Source organism: Hyla sarda, chromosome 10 (assembly GCF_029499605.1).
Source record: "Hyla sarda isolate aHylSar1 chromosome 10, aHylSar1.hap1, whole genome shotgun sequence".
NCBI lineage: Eukaryota > Metazoa > Chordata > Amphibia > Anura > Hylidae > Hyla > Hyla sarda.
In genome coordinates this window covers 3,320,179-3,337,777 of record NC_079198.1, presented here as the reverse complement: position 1 = coordinate 3,337,777, position 17,599 = coordinate 3,320,179, and the positions used below count along the sequence as shown (strand labels likewise).

General features: G+C 50.3%; 1 protein-coding gene across 9 annotated transcripts in view; it reads left to right on the top strand.

Annotated features, from left to right (window-relative positions):
• ARHGEF10L (Rho guanine nucleotide exchange factor 10 like) overlaps nucleotides 1-15,908 on the top strand; it is a 92,837-nt gene extending 76,929 nt beyond the window's left edge. For 6 of the 9 annotated variants that reach the window (XM_056541636.1, XM_056541637.1, XM_056541634.1 and 3 more), the window contains 5 exons: nucleotides 1,995-2,149; nucleotides 3,160-3,302; nucleotides 8,914-9,082; nucleotides 11,020-11,142; nucleotides 14,812-15,908. In XM_056541636.1, the coding sequence (XP_056397611.1) occupies nucleotides 1,995-2,149; nucleotides 3,160-3,302; nucleotides 8,914-9,082; nucleotides 11,020-11,142; nucleotides 14,812-15,344 (1,123 nt within the window). In that variant the 3' untranslated portion in view covers nucleotides 15,345-15,908. The remainder of the gene's footprint in view (nucleotides 1-1,994; nucleotides 2,150-3,159; nucleotides 3,303-8,913; nucleotides 9,083-11,019; nucleotides 11,143-14,811) is intronic. The other 3 variants (XM_056541639.1, XM_056541640.1, XM_056541641.1) reach the window with 3 other exon arrangements.
• The last annotated feature ends 1,691 nt before the right edge of the window (nucleotides 15,909-17,599 follow it).

The following is a 17,599-nucleotide window of genomic DNA, read 5'->3' as shown; positions in this document are numbered from 1 at the left end:
CACTGAGGGGTGGGATGCTTCTGTAGGCTTCAGGGCAGGATGCAGGACCTTCTGTAGACTTCATTATGGGATGCAGGACTTCTGTAGACTTCAGTGTGGGATGCAGGACTTCTGTAGACTTCAGTGTGGGATGCAGGACTTCTGTAGACTTCAGTGTGGGATGCAGGACTTCTGTAGACTTCAGTGTGGGATGCAGGACTTCTGTAGACTTCAGTGTGGGATGCGGGACTTCTATAGACTTCAGTGTGGGATGCAGGACTTCTGTAGACTTCAGTGTGGGATGCAGGACTTCTGTAGACTTCAGTGTGGGATGCAGGACTTCTATATACTTCAGTGTGGGATGCAGGACCTTCTGTAGACTTCAGTGTGGGATGCAGGACTTCTATATACTTCAGTGTGGGATGCAGGACCTTCTGTAGAGTTCAGTGTGGGATGCAGGACTTCTGTAGACTTCAGTGTGGGATGCAGGACCTTCTGTAGACTTCAGTGTGGGATGCAGGACCTTCTGTAGACTTCAGTGTGGGATGCGGGACTTCTATAGACTTCAGTGTGGGATGCAGGACTTCTGTAGACTTCAGTGTGGGATGCAGGACTTCTGTAGACTTCAGTGTGGGATGCAGGACTTCTATATACTTCAGTGTGGGATGCAGGACCTTCTGTAGACTTCAGTGTGGGATGCAGGACTTCTATATACTTCAGTGTGGGATGCAGGACCTTCTGTAGAGTTCAGTGTGGGATGCAGGACCTTCTGTAGACTTCAGTGTGGGATGCAGGACCTTCTGTAGACTTCAGTGTGGGATGCAGGACTTCTATATACTTCAGTGTGGGATGCAGGACTTCTGTAGAGTTCAGTGTGGGATGCAGGACCTTCTGTAGAGTTCAGTGTGGGATGCAGGACCTTCTGTAGACTTCAGTGTGGGATGCAGGACTTCTATATACTTCAGTGTGGGATGCAGGACCTACTGTAGACTTCAGTGTGGGATGCAGGACCTTCTGTAGAGTTCAGTGTGGGATGCAGGACCTTCTGTAGACTTCAGTGTGGGATGCAGGACTTCTATATACTTCAGTGTGGGATGCAGGACCTTCTGTAGACTTCAGTGTGGGATGCAGGACTTCTATATACTTCAGTGTGGGATGCAGGACCTACTGTAGACTTCAGTGTGGGATGCAGGACCTTCTGTAGACTTCAGTGTGGGATGCAGGACTTCTGTAGAGTTCAGTGTGGGATGCAGGACCTTCTGTAGACTTCAGTGTGGGATGCAGGACTTCTATATACTTCAGTGTGGGATGCAGGACCTTCTGTAGACTTCAGTGTGGGATGCAGGACTTCTATATACTTCAGTGTGGGATGCAGGACTTCTGTAGAGTTCAGTGTGGGATGCAGGACCTTCTGTAGAGTTTAGTGTGGGATGCAGGACCTTCTGTAGACCTCAGTGTGGGATGTGGGACCTTTTGTAGACTTCCGTGTGGGATGTGGGACCTTCTGTAGACTTCAGTGTGGGATGCAGGACCTTCTGTAGACTTCAGTGTGGGATGCAGGACTTCTATATACTTCAGTGTGGGATGCAGGACTTCTGTAGAGTTCAGTGTGGGATGCAGGACCTTCTGTAGAGTTCAGTGTGGGATGCAGGACCTTCTGTAGACCTCAGTGTGGGATGTGGGACCTTTTGTAGACTTCCGTGTGGGATGTGGAACCTTCTGTAGACTTCAGTGTGGGATGCAGGACCTTCTGTAGACTTCAGTGTGGGATGCAGGACCTTCTGTAGACTTCAGTGTGGGATGCAGGACCTTCTGTAGACTTCAGGGTGGGATGCAGGACCTTCTGTAGACTTCAGGGTGGGATGCAGGACCTTCTGTAGACTTCATTATGGGCTGCAGGACCTTCTGTAGTCTTTAGGGTCATGGTCATGGTCAGAAACCCTTGAAGCTCCCAAATAACCTGAGATGGTCACTCTTCTTCTGCTAACCCCCAGTTCACTGCTTCTTCCCTTCAGTATAATGGTGTACAGCAGTGTGGACACCGGCTCCACCTGTCTGATGGCCCTAAGGAGCCCGGACCTGCAGCCTGTCCTCTGTCTCCGGCATAGCCCCAACTACCTGTGTGCAGGACTGCAAGATGGCACCTTAGCACTGTACCCCCAAAACCAAGGTAAGATGCCAGCACCAGCTCCCCTGGACTAATATATAGCCACATGTTATCTACCAAAAACAAGTCTCAGTATCAAAGGAGAGGATAAGAAATCCTCAAAACATTGTCACGCTGACACCTAGGGTAGAAGATAATGACACGTGGGGTACTGGATGATAACACTTGGGGTACAGGATGATGACACTTGGGGTACAGGATGATAACACTTGGGGTACAGGATGATGACACTTGGGGTACAGGATGATAATACTTGGGGGTACAGGGTAATGGCACTTGGGGTACAGGATGATGACACTTGGGGTACAGGATGATGACACTTGGGGTACAGGATGATGACACTTGGGGTACAGGATGATGACACTTGGGGTACAGGATGATGACACTTGGGGTACAGGATGATAATACTTGGGGGTACAGGATAATGACACTTGGGGTACAGGATGATAACACTTGGGGGTACAGGATGATAACACTTGGGGGTACAGGATAATGACACTTGGAGTACAGGATGATGACACTTGGGGGTACAGGATGATGACACTTGGGGGTACAGGATGATGACACTTGGGGGTACAGGATGATAAGACTTGGGGGTACAGGATAATGACACGGGGTACAGGATAATGACACTTGGAGTACAGGATGATGACACTTGGGGGTACAGGATGATGACACTTGGGGGTACAGGATGATAAGACTTGGGGGTACAGGATGATGACACTTGGGGTACAGGATGATGACACTTGGGGAACAGGATGATGACACTTGGGGTACAGGATGATGACACTTGGGGGTACAGGATGATGACACTTGGGGGTACAGGATGATGACACTTGGGGGTACAGGATGATGACACTTGGGGCTACAGGATGATAAGACTTGGGGCTACAGGATGATGACACTTGGGGTACAGGATGATGACACTTGGGGTACAGGATGATGACTCTTGGGGTACAGGACAGTCACACATGGTGTCCTGGTATGAGTTGTTCCCTCTTCTCTCCTATCAGGTGGCCTATGGGACCCTGAGAACCTCTCCACGGTGCGGGTTGGTACCAGTCCGGTGCGGGCCCTGGTGTCCCTGGATGACTGTTTGTGGGCAAGTTGCAGGAATCGGGTGAATGTGTTGGAACTGGATCCCCTCAAAGTGCAGGTAACCCCCAATCCCCCCTCACTGCCCTCAGTGAGTGGTCCTGGGGCTGCCGTCAGTGAAGGGTTAATGTCCCCTTCCCCGGGGTGCGCTCCTCGCCGGCCGCTCACTCTATTATTTACCTCACTTCTGCACTTGCATATTTTAACGTCCAAACTGAGTTTGCATCTATTAAAGCTCATAACTCAGCTGCTGGCGCTTCCTGATGAATAATACATCGCGGCATGGCGTTATCGAAGGCGCACACACTGACCGCCGCTGTAAAATATGCAGCAGGAGCAGAGCATGGTGGGTAAAAGGAGATATGTAAATGGCCGCCTATCTGTAATAAATGGCGCTCAGGGTTGTGCAGATAGCGAGCGTCGTGGAACTCCGCAGCAAGCGGCGAATAGTAATGGAACGTAAACATCGCAGCTCATAGCGCACGCAGGGGGCTTTTTACAGTGAGCCCCCCAACCAACAAACAGCAAAATAGATGTGGCATCACACAGCGAGACCCCCGCCCTATAATCTCCTTCATCAAGGGGGCAGTCCTAAGCGAGACCCCCGCCCTACAATCAGCATCATCAAGGGGGCAGTCCTAAGCGAGACCCCCGCCCTACAATCAACGACATCGAGGGGGCAGTCCTAAGCGAGGCCCCCACCGTACAATCAGCATCATCGAGGGGGCAGTCCTATTCGAGACCCCCGCCCTACAATCAATGACATCGAGGGGGCAGTCCTAAGCAAGACCCCCACCCTACAATCAACGACATCGAGGGGGCAGTCCTAAGCGAAACCCCCGCCCTACAATCAGCATCATCGAGGGGGCAGTCCTAAGCGAGACCCCTGCCCTACAATCAGCATCATCGAGGGGGCATTCCTCAGCGAGACCCCCACCCTACAATCAGCATCATCGAGGGGGCAGTCCTAAGCGAGACCCCCGCCCTACAATCAGCATCATCGAGGGGGCAGTCCTAAGCGAGACCCCTGCCCTACAATCAGCATCATCGAGGGGGCAGTCCTAAGCGAGACCCCCGCCCTACAATCAGCATCATCGAGGGGGCAGTCCTAAGCGAGACCCCTGCCCTACAATCAGCATCATCGAGGGGGCATTCCTCAGCGAGACCCCCACCCTACAATCAGCATCATCGAGGGGGCAGTCCTAAGCGAGACCCCCACCCTACAATCAGCATCATCGAGGGGGCAGTCCTAAGCAAGACCCCCGCCCTACAATCAGCATCATCGAGGGGGCAGTCCTCAGCAAGACCCCCACCCTACAATCAGCATCATCGAGGGGGCAGTCCTAAGCGAGACCCCCGCCCTACAATCAGCATCATCGAGGGGACAGTCCTCAGAAAGATCCCCGCCCTACTATCTCCTTCATAGAGCGGGTAGTCCTTAGTAAGATCCCCGCCCTACAATCAGTCCTCAACAAGACTCCACCCCCCCCCCCCTACAATCGGTGTCATAGAGGGGGCAGTCCTCAGCGAGGTCCCCGTCCTACAATCAGCCTTATAGAGGGGGCAGTTTACAGCGAGGTCCCCGTCCTACAATCAGCCTTATAGAGGGGGCAGCCCACAGTGAGGCCCCCATCCTACAATCAGCCTTATAGAGGGGGCAGCTCACAGAGAGGTCCCCATCCTACAATCAGCCTTATAGAGGGGGCAGCCCACAGCGAGGTCCCTGTCCTACAATCAGCGTCATAGAGGGAGCAGCCCACAGCGAGGTCCCTGTCCTACAATCAGCCTTATAGAGGGGGCAGCTCACAGTAAGGTCCCTGTCCTACAATCAGCCTTATAGAGGGGGCAGCTCACAGCGAGGCCCCTGTCCTACAATCAGCCTTATAGAGTTGGCAGCCCACAGCGAGGTCCCTGTCCTACAATCAGCCTTATAGAGGGGGCAGCTCACAGTAAGGTCCCTGTCCTACAATCAGCCTTATAGAGGGGGCAACCCACAGCGAGGTCCCTTTCCTACAATCAGCCTTATAGAGGGGGCAGCTCACAGCGAGGTCCCTGTCCTACAATCAGCCTTATAGAGGGGGCAGCTCACAGTAAGATCCCTGTCCTACAATCAGCCTTATAGAGGGGGCAACCCACAGCGAGGTCCCTTTCCTACAATCAGCCTTATAGAGGGGGCAGCTCACAGCGAGGTCCCTGTCCTACAATCAGCCTTATAGAGTTGGCAGCCCACAGCGAGGTCCCTGTCCTACAATCGGCCTTATAGAGGGGGCAGCTCACAGTAAGGTCCCTGTCCTACAATCAGCCTTATAGAGGGGGCAGCTCACAGCGAGGCCCCTGTCCTACAATCAGCCTTATAGAGTTGGCAGCCCACAGCGAGGTCCCTGTCCTACAATCAGCCTTATAGAGGGGGCAGCTCACAGTAAGGTCCCTGTCCTACAATCAGCCTTATAGAGGGGGCAACCCACAGCGAGGTCCCTGTCCTACAATCAGCCTTATAGAGGGGGCAGCTCACAGCGAGGTCCCTGTCCTACAATCAGCGTCATAGAGGGGGCAGCCCACAGCGAGGTCCCTGTCCTACAATCAGCGTCATAGAGGGGGCAGCCCACAGCGAGGTCCCTGTCCTACAATCAGCGTCATAGAGGGGGCAGCTCACAGCGAGGTCCCTGTCCTACAATCAGCGTCATAGAGGGGGCAGCCCACAGCGAGGTCCCTGTCCTACAATCAGCGTCATAGAGGGGGCAGCCCACAGCGAGGTCCCTGTCCTACAATCAGCGTCATAGAGGGGGCAGCTCACAGCGAGGTCCCTGTCCTACAATCAGCGTCATAGAGGGGGCAGCCCACAGCGAGGTCCCTGTCCTACAATCAGCGTCATAGAGGGGGCAGCCCACAGCGAGGTCCCCGTCCTACAATCCTCTTCATAGAGGTGGAGGTCTAGAGCAATATAACTTAGGGGTATTTGAAACCTAAAAAATAAGAGTTCAAACAAGACCTAAATTGAAAAAGTATAAATCTTTATTGAACGCATATTTAGTTAAAAACATGTATTATGCAGCAATGGAGAAGAGACAAAATGGGCGTCCGATACAAAGAAAGGGGCTAAAATGGTTACTAAGAATTTATGAAAAGAAGCAAATCATCCGAGCACAAATAATAGATTTACATATGTACTACGTATATTATTATTATTGCTAATTGTACATATGTAAATCTATTATTTGTGCTCGGATGATTTGCTTCTTTTCATAAATTCTTAGTAACCATTTTAGCCCCTTTCTTTGTATCGGACGCCCATTTTGCATAATACAGTGGTCCCTCAAGTTACAATATTAATCGGTTCGGGGACGACCATTGTATGTTGAAACCATTGTATGTTGAGACCAGAACTCTATGGAAACCTGGTAATTGGTTCTGAAGCCACCAAAATGTCATCCAAAAAATAGGGAAAAAAGTGAGGATTAAAGAAAAATTAGTAGAAAACTAATAGAAATAAAGCAAATCCTTATATATAAAAGTAATAAAGATCTGCTGGGAGCTGTAATCACTGTCTATGTCAGTGTTTCCCAACCAGGGTGCCTCCAGCTGTTGCAAAACAAACTCTCAGCATGCCCGGACAGTGTCCCAAATGGAGCCACCCTTACCTGGTGTCCAAGGGAGCAGCTAACCCTGGCACAGGTAAGGAGTAGTACAGAACTTGTAGTTCCTCCCTGTACTGTAGGGGGCGCTACCAGACACCAGTCAGTGTATACACTTCAGTAATGCAGGTAAAGAGTACAGAACATGTAATACCTCCCTGTACTGTAGGGGCGCTACCAGACACCAGTCAGTACATACACTTCAGTAATACAGGTAAAGAGTACAGAACATGTAATACCTCCCTGTACTGTAGGGGGCGCTACCAGACACCAGTCAGTACATACACTTCAGTAATACAGGTAAAGAGTACAGAACATGTAATACCTCCCTGTACTGTAGGGGCGCTACCAGACACCAGTCAGTACATACACTTCAGTAATACAGGTAAAGAGTACAGAACATGTAATACCGCCCTGTACTGTAGGGGGCGCTACCAGACACCAGTCAGTGCATACACTTCAGTAATACAGGTAAAGAGTACAGAACATGTAATACCTCCCTGTACTGTAGGGGGCGCTACCAGACACCAGTCAGTGCATACACTTCAGTAATACAGGTAAAGAGTACAGAACATGTAATACCTCCCTGTACTGTAGGGGGCGCTACCAGACACCAGTCAGTGCATACACTTCAGTAATACAGGTAAAGAGTACAGAACATGTAATACCTCCCTGTACTGTAGGGGGCGATACCAGACACCAGTCAGTGCATACACTTCAGTAATACAGGTAAAGAGTACAGAACATGTAATACCTCTCTGTACTGTAGGGGGCGCTACCAGACACCAATCAGTGCATACACTTCAGTAATACAGGTAAAGAGTACAGAACATGTAATACCTCCCTGTACTGTAGGGGGCGATACCAGACACCAGTCAGTGCATACACTTCAGTAATACAGGTAAAGAGTACAGAACATGTAATACCTCCCTGTACTGTAGGGGGCGATACCAGACACCAGTCAGTGCATACACTTCAGTAATACAGGTGATTTACCAGTAAAATGCCCATTCTGATTGGTTGGTTCTTCCAGTCATTGACATGTCTCACAGATCTGTACTGTCTGTACATTGTTTGTTGAGTCTGGTTCCAAGTTACAATGGTCCAGAAAAGACCATTGTATGTTGAAACTATTGTAAGTTGAGGCCATTGTAAGTTGAGGGATCACTGTACATGTTTTTAACTAAATATGTGTTCAATAAGGATCAATTTCGGTCTTGTTTGAACTCTTATTTTTTAGGTTTCCTATGTATATTTTGGAGTTCCCCTGTTGTGGACAGGATTTGGGGCACTCCCTTATAGGGGTCATGATGACACAAGGGAGACATTTTTGCGATAGACTAGAAGCGTATGACATAACTTAGGGGTAGTGGTATTTTGTGAGAATTGTAACCTAGCGTTGTTCCTCAGCCCGTGGCTCTCCAGCTATTGCAAAACTACAACTCCCAACTCGCCTTTGGCTGTCAGGGCATGCTGGGAGTTGTAGTTTTGCAGCAGATAACTTGCCACAGATTAGGGAACACTGACTTATAAATGCAAAATTCTCTCAACTGGAAACCGAGCCAATAATGGTGCGCTTCCCCTTTAAGAAGTCATGTCCCGCACTCGTGCGGTGCTCTGGATTTTCCAGGATTTTATCGGCACTGAACAGAATAGAAGCAGCCGGCCGTGCCCCCCCCAACCCCGCCCCCCTTTCCATCCTCTTTTGGGAAATTGGTTGTACGCCGGCGTCATGCTTAGTAACCGCACTAGGAATGGCGCTCTGCTCCATTGACTTTGGTCGCTGCATCTCGCGGTAATGACACGGTCACACTTTACTGCAGGAACAATTGTAACCAGGATTTAATTATAAGTATTGATTATCCGGGAGATGTTTGGGGGGTGAATTAATTCGTGCCCACGTCTCTGCGCCCCAGGGGTCCCACGTGAAGAACATGGAGGGTGAAATGATCTTGTCTTGTGGAGCAGTGAGTAAGAGCGGGATGTGGTGTATACGGTATATTTTATGTTCTCCGTTCTGTCTCCCTCCCCCCCCTACAGAGTTTTGAGGCCATACAGGATGAGGGAATGAGTGTGACCCACATGATCCGAGCGGGCGCCGGGGTGTGGATGGCGTTCTCCGAGGGTTCGTCGTTACGTCTTTTCCACACAGAGACCCTGGAACTATTGCAAGAAATTAACATTTCCACCCGGACGCTGCAGCTGCCAGGTAACGTTCTGCGGGGCCCGTATTATTGGCAATACTGTGGGTCATTGCGTGACTCTGTTCACACCCAGAGCTGTATCCACAATCTGCAGAACAGTCAAAACAGGACCCCTGAGCTAAGATCTGATATGACCTCCCACAATAACCAGCAGCTCTGCCTGTAACAGCAGAATAATGAGTGCAGCTCTGGAGGTGACTGAAGTATAAGATGTAACAACTGAATGGTGAAAGCAGCCCTGAAGGTGAATGGAGGATAAGACCTGATGTAACAGCAGAATAGTGAGTGCAGCTCTGGAGGATAAGACCTGATGTAACAGCAGAATAGTGAGTGCAGCTCTGGGGGATAAGACATGATGTAACAGCAGAATAGTGAGTGCAGCTCTGGAGGATAAGACCTGATGTAACAACAGAATAGTGAGTGCAGCACTGGAGGTGACTGGAGAATAAGACATGATGTAACCGCAGAATAGTGAGTGCAGCTCTGGAAGATAAGACATGATGTAACAGCAGAATAGTGAGTGCAGCTCTGGAGGATAAGACATGATGTAACAGCAGAATAGTGAGTGCAGCTCTGGAGGATAAGACATTATGTAACAGCAGAATAGTGAGTACAGCTGTGGAGGATAAGACATGATGTAACAGCAGAATAGTGAGTGCAGCTCTGGGGGTGACTGGAGAATAAGACATGATGTAACTGCAGAATAGTGAGTGCAGCTCTGGAGGATAAGACATGATGTAACAGCAGAATAGTGAGTGCAGCTCTGGAAGATAAGACATGATGTAACAGCAGAATAGTGAGTGCAGCTCTGGAGGATAAGACATGATGTAACAGCAGAATAGTGAGTGCAGCTCTGGAGGATAAGACATTATGTAACAGCAGAATAGTGAGTACAGCTGTGGAGGATAAGACATGATGTAACAGCAGAATAGTGAGTGCAGCTCTGGGGGTGACTGGAGGATAAGACCTGATGTAGCAGCAGAATAGTGAGTGCAGCTCTGGACGTGACTAGAGGATAAGACCTGATGTAACAGCAGAATAGTGAGTGCAGCTCTGGAGGATAAGACATGATGTAACAGCAGAATAGTGAGTGCAGCTCTGGAGGATAAGACATGATGTAACAGCAGAATAGTAAGTGCAGCTCTGGAGGATAATAAATGATGTAACAGCAGAATAGTAAGTGCAGCTCTGGGGGTGACTGGAGGATAAGACATGATGTAACAGCAGAATAGTGAGTGCAGCTCTGGAGGTGACTGGAGGATAAGACCTGATGTAACAGCAGAATAGTGAGTGCAGCTCTGGAGGTGACTGGAGGATAAGACATGATGTAACAGCAGAATAGTGAGTGCAGCTCTGGAGGTGACTGGAGGATAAGATCTCACTTTTATTCCGTGTGACAGGTTAGGACATTCAGTGGATTTCCCTGTGGATTGTGGCATGGAGTCCACGTGTATTCCACATCACAATCTGCATGAACTCTGACCCTAACTGCAGCCCAAATCTCGGACGGTGAAGGTTTCCACACACAGATGGGGGGTTGTGTATCCGGGAGGCAGATTAGTCCTATATTATGGGGACATCCACGTCTGTTGTATCACGATCGGATACAATCACCACATCAGTGCGTTTCTCTGCAGCCGGTATGAGGGGGTCCGGTTACTGATCCTGTATCCTCCTCCGGTCCGAGCCCCCAGGACCCTGCAGGAGTCAGATGTTGGGAGTAAGAGGAGAGATAATCAGGGAGATGTCAGCGCTGTGTGTCTGGGGGTGGGCTGCGGGGGCCGCACTATATATGGGACAGATTGGACACCGCCTCCAGGTGATGACTGAGCTTAATCCGAGCTGACGCCCCCAACATGTTACTCTCTGGCCGAGCGTCTGTAAAATCTCCATAATAATCCATCAGGAAAGTAACGAGAACCATGTGACTCTCTCCCCACAGGGCAGAAGAATCCGCAGGTCACCACTCTTCTGATATGCCAGGGCTCACTGTGGGTGGGCACACACCTGGGCATCCTCATCACCTTACCTGTGCCAAAGCTGGAGGGAATCCCCAAAATCACAGGTAAGAAGGATTGATCAGATACCCCCCCCCCCCCCAGATATCTTATATGGATCCCCCATAATACACTGCTCTATGACCTATAACCCATAATGCACTGCTCTATGACCTATAACCCATAATACACTGCTCTATGACATATAACCCACAATGCACTGCTCTATGACCTATATCCCATAATACACTGCTCTATGACCTATAACCCATAATACACTGCTCTATGACATATAACCCACAATGCACTGCTCTATGACATATAACCCATAATACACTGCTCTATGACATATAACCCACAATGCACTGCTCTATGACATATAACCCACAATACACTGCTCTATGACCTATAACCCACAATGCACTGCTCTATGACCTATAACCCACAATGCACTGCTCTATGACATATAACCCACAATGCACTGCTCTATGACCTATAACCCACAATGCACTGCTCTATGACCTATAACCCACAATGCACTGCTCTATGACATATAACCCACAATACACTGCTCTATGACCTATAACCCACAATGCACTGCTCTATGACATATAACCCACAATACACTGCTCTATGACCTATAACCCATAATGCACTGCTCTATGACCTATAACCCACAATGCACTGCTCTATGACATATAACCCACAATGCACTGCTCTATGACCTATAACCCACAATGCACTGCTCTATGACATATAACCCACAATGCACTGCTCTATGACATATAACACACAATGCACTGCTCTATGACCTATAACCCACAATGCACTGCTCTATGACCTATAACCCACAATGCACTGCTCTATGACATATAACCCACAATGCACTGCTCTATGACATATAACACACAATGCACTGCTCTATGACCTATAACCCACAATGCACTGCTCTATGACATATAACCCACAATGCACTGCTCTATAACCCACAATGCACTGCTCTATGACCTATAACCCACAATGCACTGCTCTATGACATATAACCCACAATACACTGCTCTATGACCTATAACCCACAATGCACTGCTCTATGACATATAACCCACAATACACTGCTCTATGACCTATAACCCATAATGCACTGCTCTATGACCTATAACCCACAATGCACTGCTCTATGACATATAACCCACAATGCACTGCTCTATGACCTATAACCCACAATGCACTGCTCTATGACATATAACCCACAATGCACTGCTCTATGACATATAACACACAATGCACTGCTCTATGACCTATAACCCACAATGCACTGCTCTATGACCTATAACCCACAATGCACTGCTCTATGACCTATAACCCACAATACACTGCTCTATGACCTATAACCCACAATGCACTGCTCTATGACCTATAACACACAATGCACTGCTCTATGACCTATAACCCACAATGCACTGCTCTATGACCTATAACCCACAATGCACTGCTCTATGACATATAACCCACAATGCACTGCTCTATGACCCACAATGCACTGCTCTATGACCTATAACCCACAATGCACTGCTCTATGACATATAACCCACAATGCACTGCTCTATGACCTATAACCCACAATGCACTGCTCTATGACATATAACCCACAATGCACTGCTCTATGACATATAACACACAATGCACTGCTCTATGACCTATAACCCACAATGCACTGCTCTATGACCTATAACCCACAATGCACTGCTCTATGACCTATAACCCACAATACACTGCTCTATGACCTATAACCCACAATGCACTGCTCTATGACCTATAACACACAATGCACTGCTCTATGACCTATAACCCACAATGCACTGCTCTATGACCTATAACCCACAATGCACTGCTCTATGACATATAACCCACAATGCACTGCTCTATGACCTATAACACACAATGCACTGCTCTATGACCTATAACCCACAATGCACTGCTCTATGACCTATAACCCACAATGCACTGCTCTATGACATATAACACACAATGCACTGCTCTATGACATATAACCCACAATGCACTGCTCTATGACCTATAACCCACAATACACTGCTCTATGACCTATAACCCACAATACACTGCTCTATGACATATAACCCACAATGCACTGCTCTATGACCTATAACCTACAATACACTGCTCTATGACATATAACCCACAATGCACTGCTCTATGACCTGTAACCCACAATGCACTGCTCTATGACATATAACCCACAATGCACTGCTCTATGACATATAACACACAATGCACTGCTCTATGACCTATAACCCACAATGCACTGCTCTATGACCTATAACCCACAATGCACTGCTCTATGACCTATAACCCACAATGCACTGCTCTATGACCTATAACCCACAATGCACTGCTCTATGACATATAACCCACAATGCACTGCTCTATGACATATAACACACAATGCACTGCTCTATGACCTATAACCCACAATGCACTGCTCTATGACCTATAACCCACAATGCACTGCTCTATGACCTATAACCCACAATGCACTGCTCTATGACATATAACCCACAATGCACTGCTCTATGACCTATAACCCACAATGCACTGCTCTATGACCTATAACCCATAATACACTGCTCTATGACCTATAACCCACAATGCACTGCTCTATGACCTATAACCCACAATGCACTGCTCTATGACCTATAACCCACAATGCACTGCTCTATGACCTATAACCCACAATGCACTGCTCTATGACATATAACCCACAATGCACTGCTCTATGACATATAACACTCAATGCACTGCTCTATGACCTATAACCCACAATGCACTGCTCTATGACCTATAACCCACAATGCACTGCTCTATGACCTATAACCCACAATGCACTGCTCTATGACCTATAACCCACAATACACTGCTCTATGACCTATAACCCACAATACACTGCTCTATGACCTATAACCCACAATGCACTGCTCTATGACATATAACCCACAATGCACTGCTCTATGACATATAACCCACAATGCACTGCTCTATGACCTATAACCCACAATGCACTGCTCTATGACCTATAACCCACAATGCACTGCTCTATGACATATAACCCACAATGCACTGCTCTATGACCTATAACCCACAATGCACTGCTCTATGACATATAACCCACAATGCACTGCTCTATGACATATAACCCACAATGCACTGCTCTATGACATATAACCCACAATGCACTGCTCTATGACATATAACCCACAATGCACTGCTCTATGACCTATAACCTACAATACACTGCTCTATGACATATAACCCACAATACACTGCTCTATGACCTATAACCCACAATGCACTGCTCTATGACCTATAACCCACAATGCACTGCTCTATGACATATAACCCACAATGCACTGCTCTATGACCTATAACCTACAATGCACTGCTCTATGACCTATAACCCACAATGCACTGCTCTATGACCTATAACCCACAATGCACTGCTCTATGACCTATAACCCACAATGCACTGCTCTACGACATATAACCCACAATGCACTGCTCTATGACCCACAATGCACTGTTCTTTGAATTACATCCCCCAACATAACACCCGCTCTGTAGACCAGCTATACATATAACCAGTGTACATGGTGGTGAGTTCCGCCGCACATTGACCCCTCAGTCCGCCGCTCGCTCATCTTCTTTTTGGACTCTTCCTCCAGGGAAGGGGATGGTCTCTCTGAATGGCCATTGTGGGCCGGTGCAGTTCCTCACTGTGGCCTGCAGTACGATGGCCCCTGAAGCCCTGAGGACAGAGCAGGGATCATCAGACGACGTACGGGAAAGTGAGGGTGCGGCCGAAGCTAAAGACACTGCAGATGGTCAGTCCGGGGAGCCCTCCTCCTCCGATCACCTCCCGCCATCACGCCTGAAAGGGATCCTCCTCCAGTACCGGCTGCGCGGCACCTCTCACCTGCCCGGGCACCACCTGTCCGCCAGGGAAGGCTTCAGATCGGACACTTCTATAGAGACCACCGAGGAGGACGGATCTATATACGAGATGACGGACGACCCTGACGTGTGGGTCAGAAGCCGACCGTGTGCCCGGGACTCTCATCGGAAGGAGATCACCTCTGTGGTGATTATATCGGGAGGACCCGGTTATCGGAACTTTAATCCTTCCCACAGTAATGCCCACGGCAGCGGCGACACGGACAGCTCTCTCCTCATGTGGCAGCTGCCGCTCATCCTATAGCTGTTACATGGTGTTAGGTACTCGGTAATGTTTACACCCTGCAGGATCTGCCCCGGTGAGGACGAGAGGTGTCACAGGGGAGGGGGGTGACGCCTGCACCAGTCTGTCATCTGTGGGGGGGGGGGGGGCCTGTAGAGGCGGGAGGTACAAGGTTACGGTTCAAAACTGTTATTTATTAAATATATATATTATCATATACCCAAGACCTGGGGTTGGGTACACTCCTAGATGAATGTATCTAATGCTGGCTGCCCATAAACCCTGCATGTCCATAAGAGTCAGAGGACAGGATGGTCAGCAGAGAGGGACAGAAGGGTCAGCAGAGAGGGGACAGGAGGGTCAGCAGAGGGACAGGAGGGTCAGCAAAGAGGGACAGGAGGGTCAGCAAAGAGGGACAGGAGGGTCAGCAGAGAGGGACAGGAGGGTCAGCAGAGAGGGGACAGGAGGGTCAGCAGAGAGGGGACAGGAGGGTCAGCAGAGGGGGGACAGGAGGGTCAGCAGAGAGGGGACAGGAGGGTCAGCAGAGGGGGACAGAGGACGGTCAGCAGAGAGGGGACAGGAGGGTCAGCAGAGAGGGGACAGGATGGTCAGCAGAGGGGGGACAGGAGGGTCAGCAGAGAGGTAACAGGAGGGTCAGCAGAGAGGGGACAGGAGGGTCAGCAGAGAGGGGACAGGAGGGTCAGCAGAGAGGGGACAGGAGGGTCAGCAGAGAGGGGACAGGAGGGTCAGCAGAGGGGGACAGGAGGTCAGCAGAGGGGGACAGGAGGGTCAGCAGAGGGGGACAGGAGGGTCAGCAGGTGGCCATTCTCCCCATGTAGCACCTCCATCTACTAGATTTTGCAGTGTATCCAATCAACATCATAAAGGATGAAACTGATCTATGTCCCCCTCCCCACCACCTTAGACTGTGCCATACGTGGCCGCCCCCTCCCCACCACCTTAGACTGTGCCATACGTGGCCGCCCCCTCCCCACCACCTTAGACTGTGCCATACGTGGCAGCCCCCTCCCCACCACCTTAGACTGTGCCATACTTGGCAGCCCCCTCCCCACCACCTTAGACTGTGCCATACGTGGCAGCCCCCTCCCCACCACCTTAGACTGTGCCATACGTGGCAGCCCCCTCCCCACCACCTTAGACTGTGCCTTACGTGGCCGCCTCCTCCCCACCACCTTAGACTGTGCCATACGTGGCCGCCCCCTCCCCACCACCTTAGACTGTGCCATACGTGGCCGCCCCCTCCCCACCACCTTAGACTGTGCCTTACGTGGCCGCCTCCTCCCCACCACCTTAGACTGTGCCATACGTGGCCGCCTCCTCCCCACCACCTTAGACTGTGCCATACGTGGCCGCCTCCTCCCCACCACCTTAGACTGTGCCTTACGTGGCCGCCTCCTCCCCACCACCTTAGACTGTGCCATACGTGGCCGCCCCCTCCCCACCACCTTAGACGGTGCCATACATGGCAACCCCCTCCCCACCACCTTAGACTGTGCCTTACGTGGCCGCCCCCTCCCCACCACCTTAGACGGTGCCATACGTGGACACCCCCTCCCCACCACCTTAGACTGTGCCATACGTGGCCGCCCCCTCCTCACCACCTTAGACTGTGCCATACGTGGCCGCCCCCTCCCCACCACCTTAGACTGTGCCATACGTGGCCGCCCCCTCCTCACCACCTTAGACTGTGCCATACGTGGCCGCCCCCTCCCCACCACCTTAGACTGTGCCATACGTGGACACCCCCTCCCCACCACCTTAGACTGTGCCATACGTGGCCGCCCCCTCCCCACCACCTTAGACTGTGCCATACGTGGCCGCCCCCTCCTCACCACCTTAGACTGTGCCATACGTGGCCGCCCCCTCCCCACCACCTTAGACTGTGCCATACGTGGCCGCCCCCTCCCCACCACCTTAGACTGTGCCATACGTGGCCGCCCCCTCCTCACCACCTTAGACTGTGCCATACGTGGCAGCCCCCTCCCCACCACCTTAGACTGTGCCATACGTGGCCGCCCCCTCCCCACCACCTTAGACTGTGCCATACATGCCCCCCCCCCCCCCCCCTCACGTGGCCCATCACTCCTGCTGCAGACATGTGACCGCAGGTTCGGGAATCGGGTGTTTGCATCTAACGCTGCTGCTTCATTGTCTGTAGAGGGCCGTGGTGCGGGGGCAGAAGTGTTTACCAAAGGGCATTATAGTGGTGTCAGGAAGCAGCCAGCAGAACAATGAGCGCAGTTCTGGATGTGACT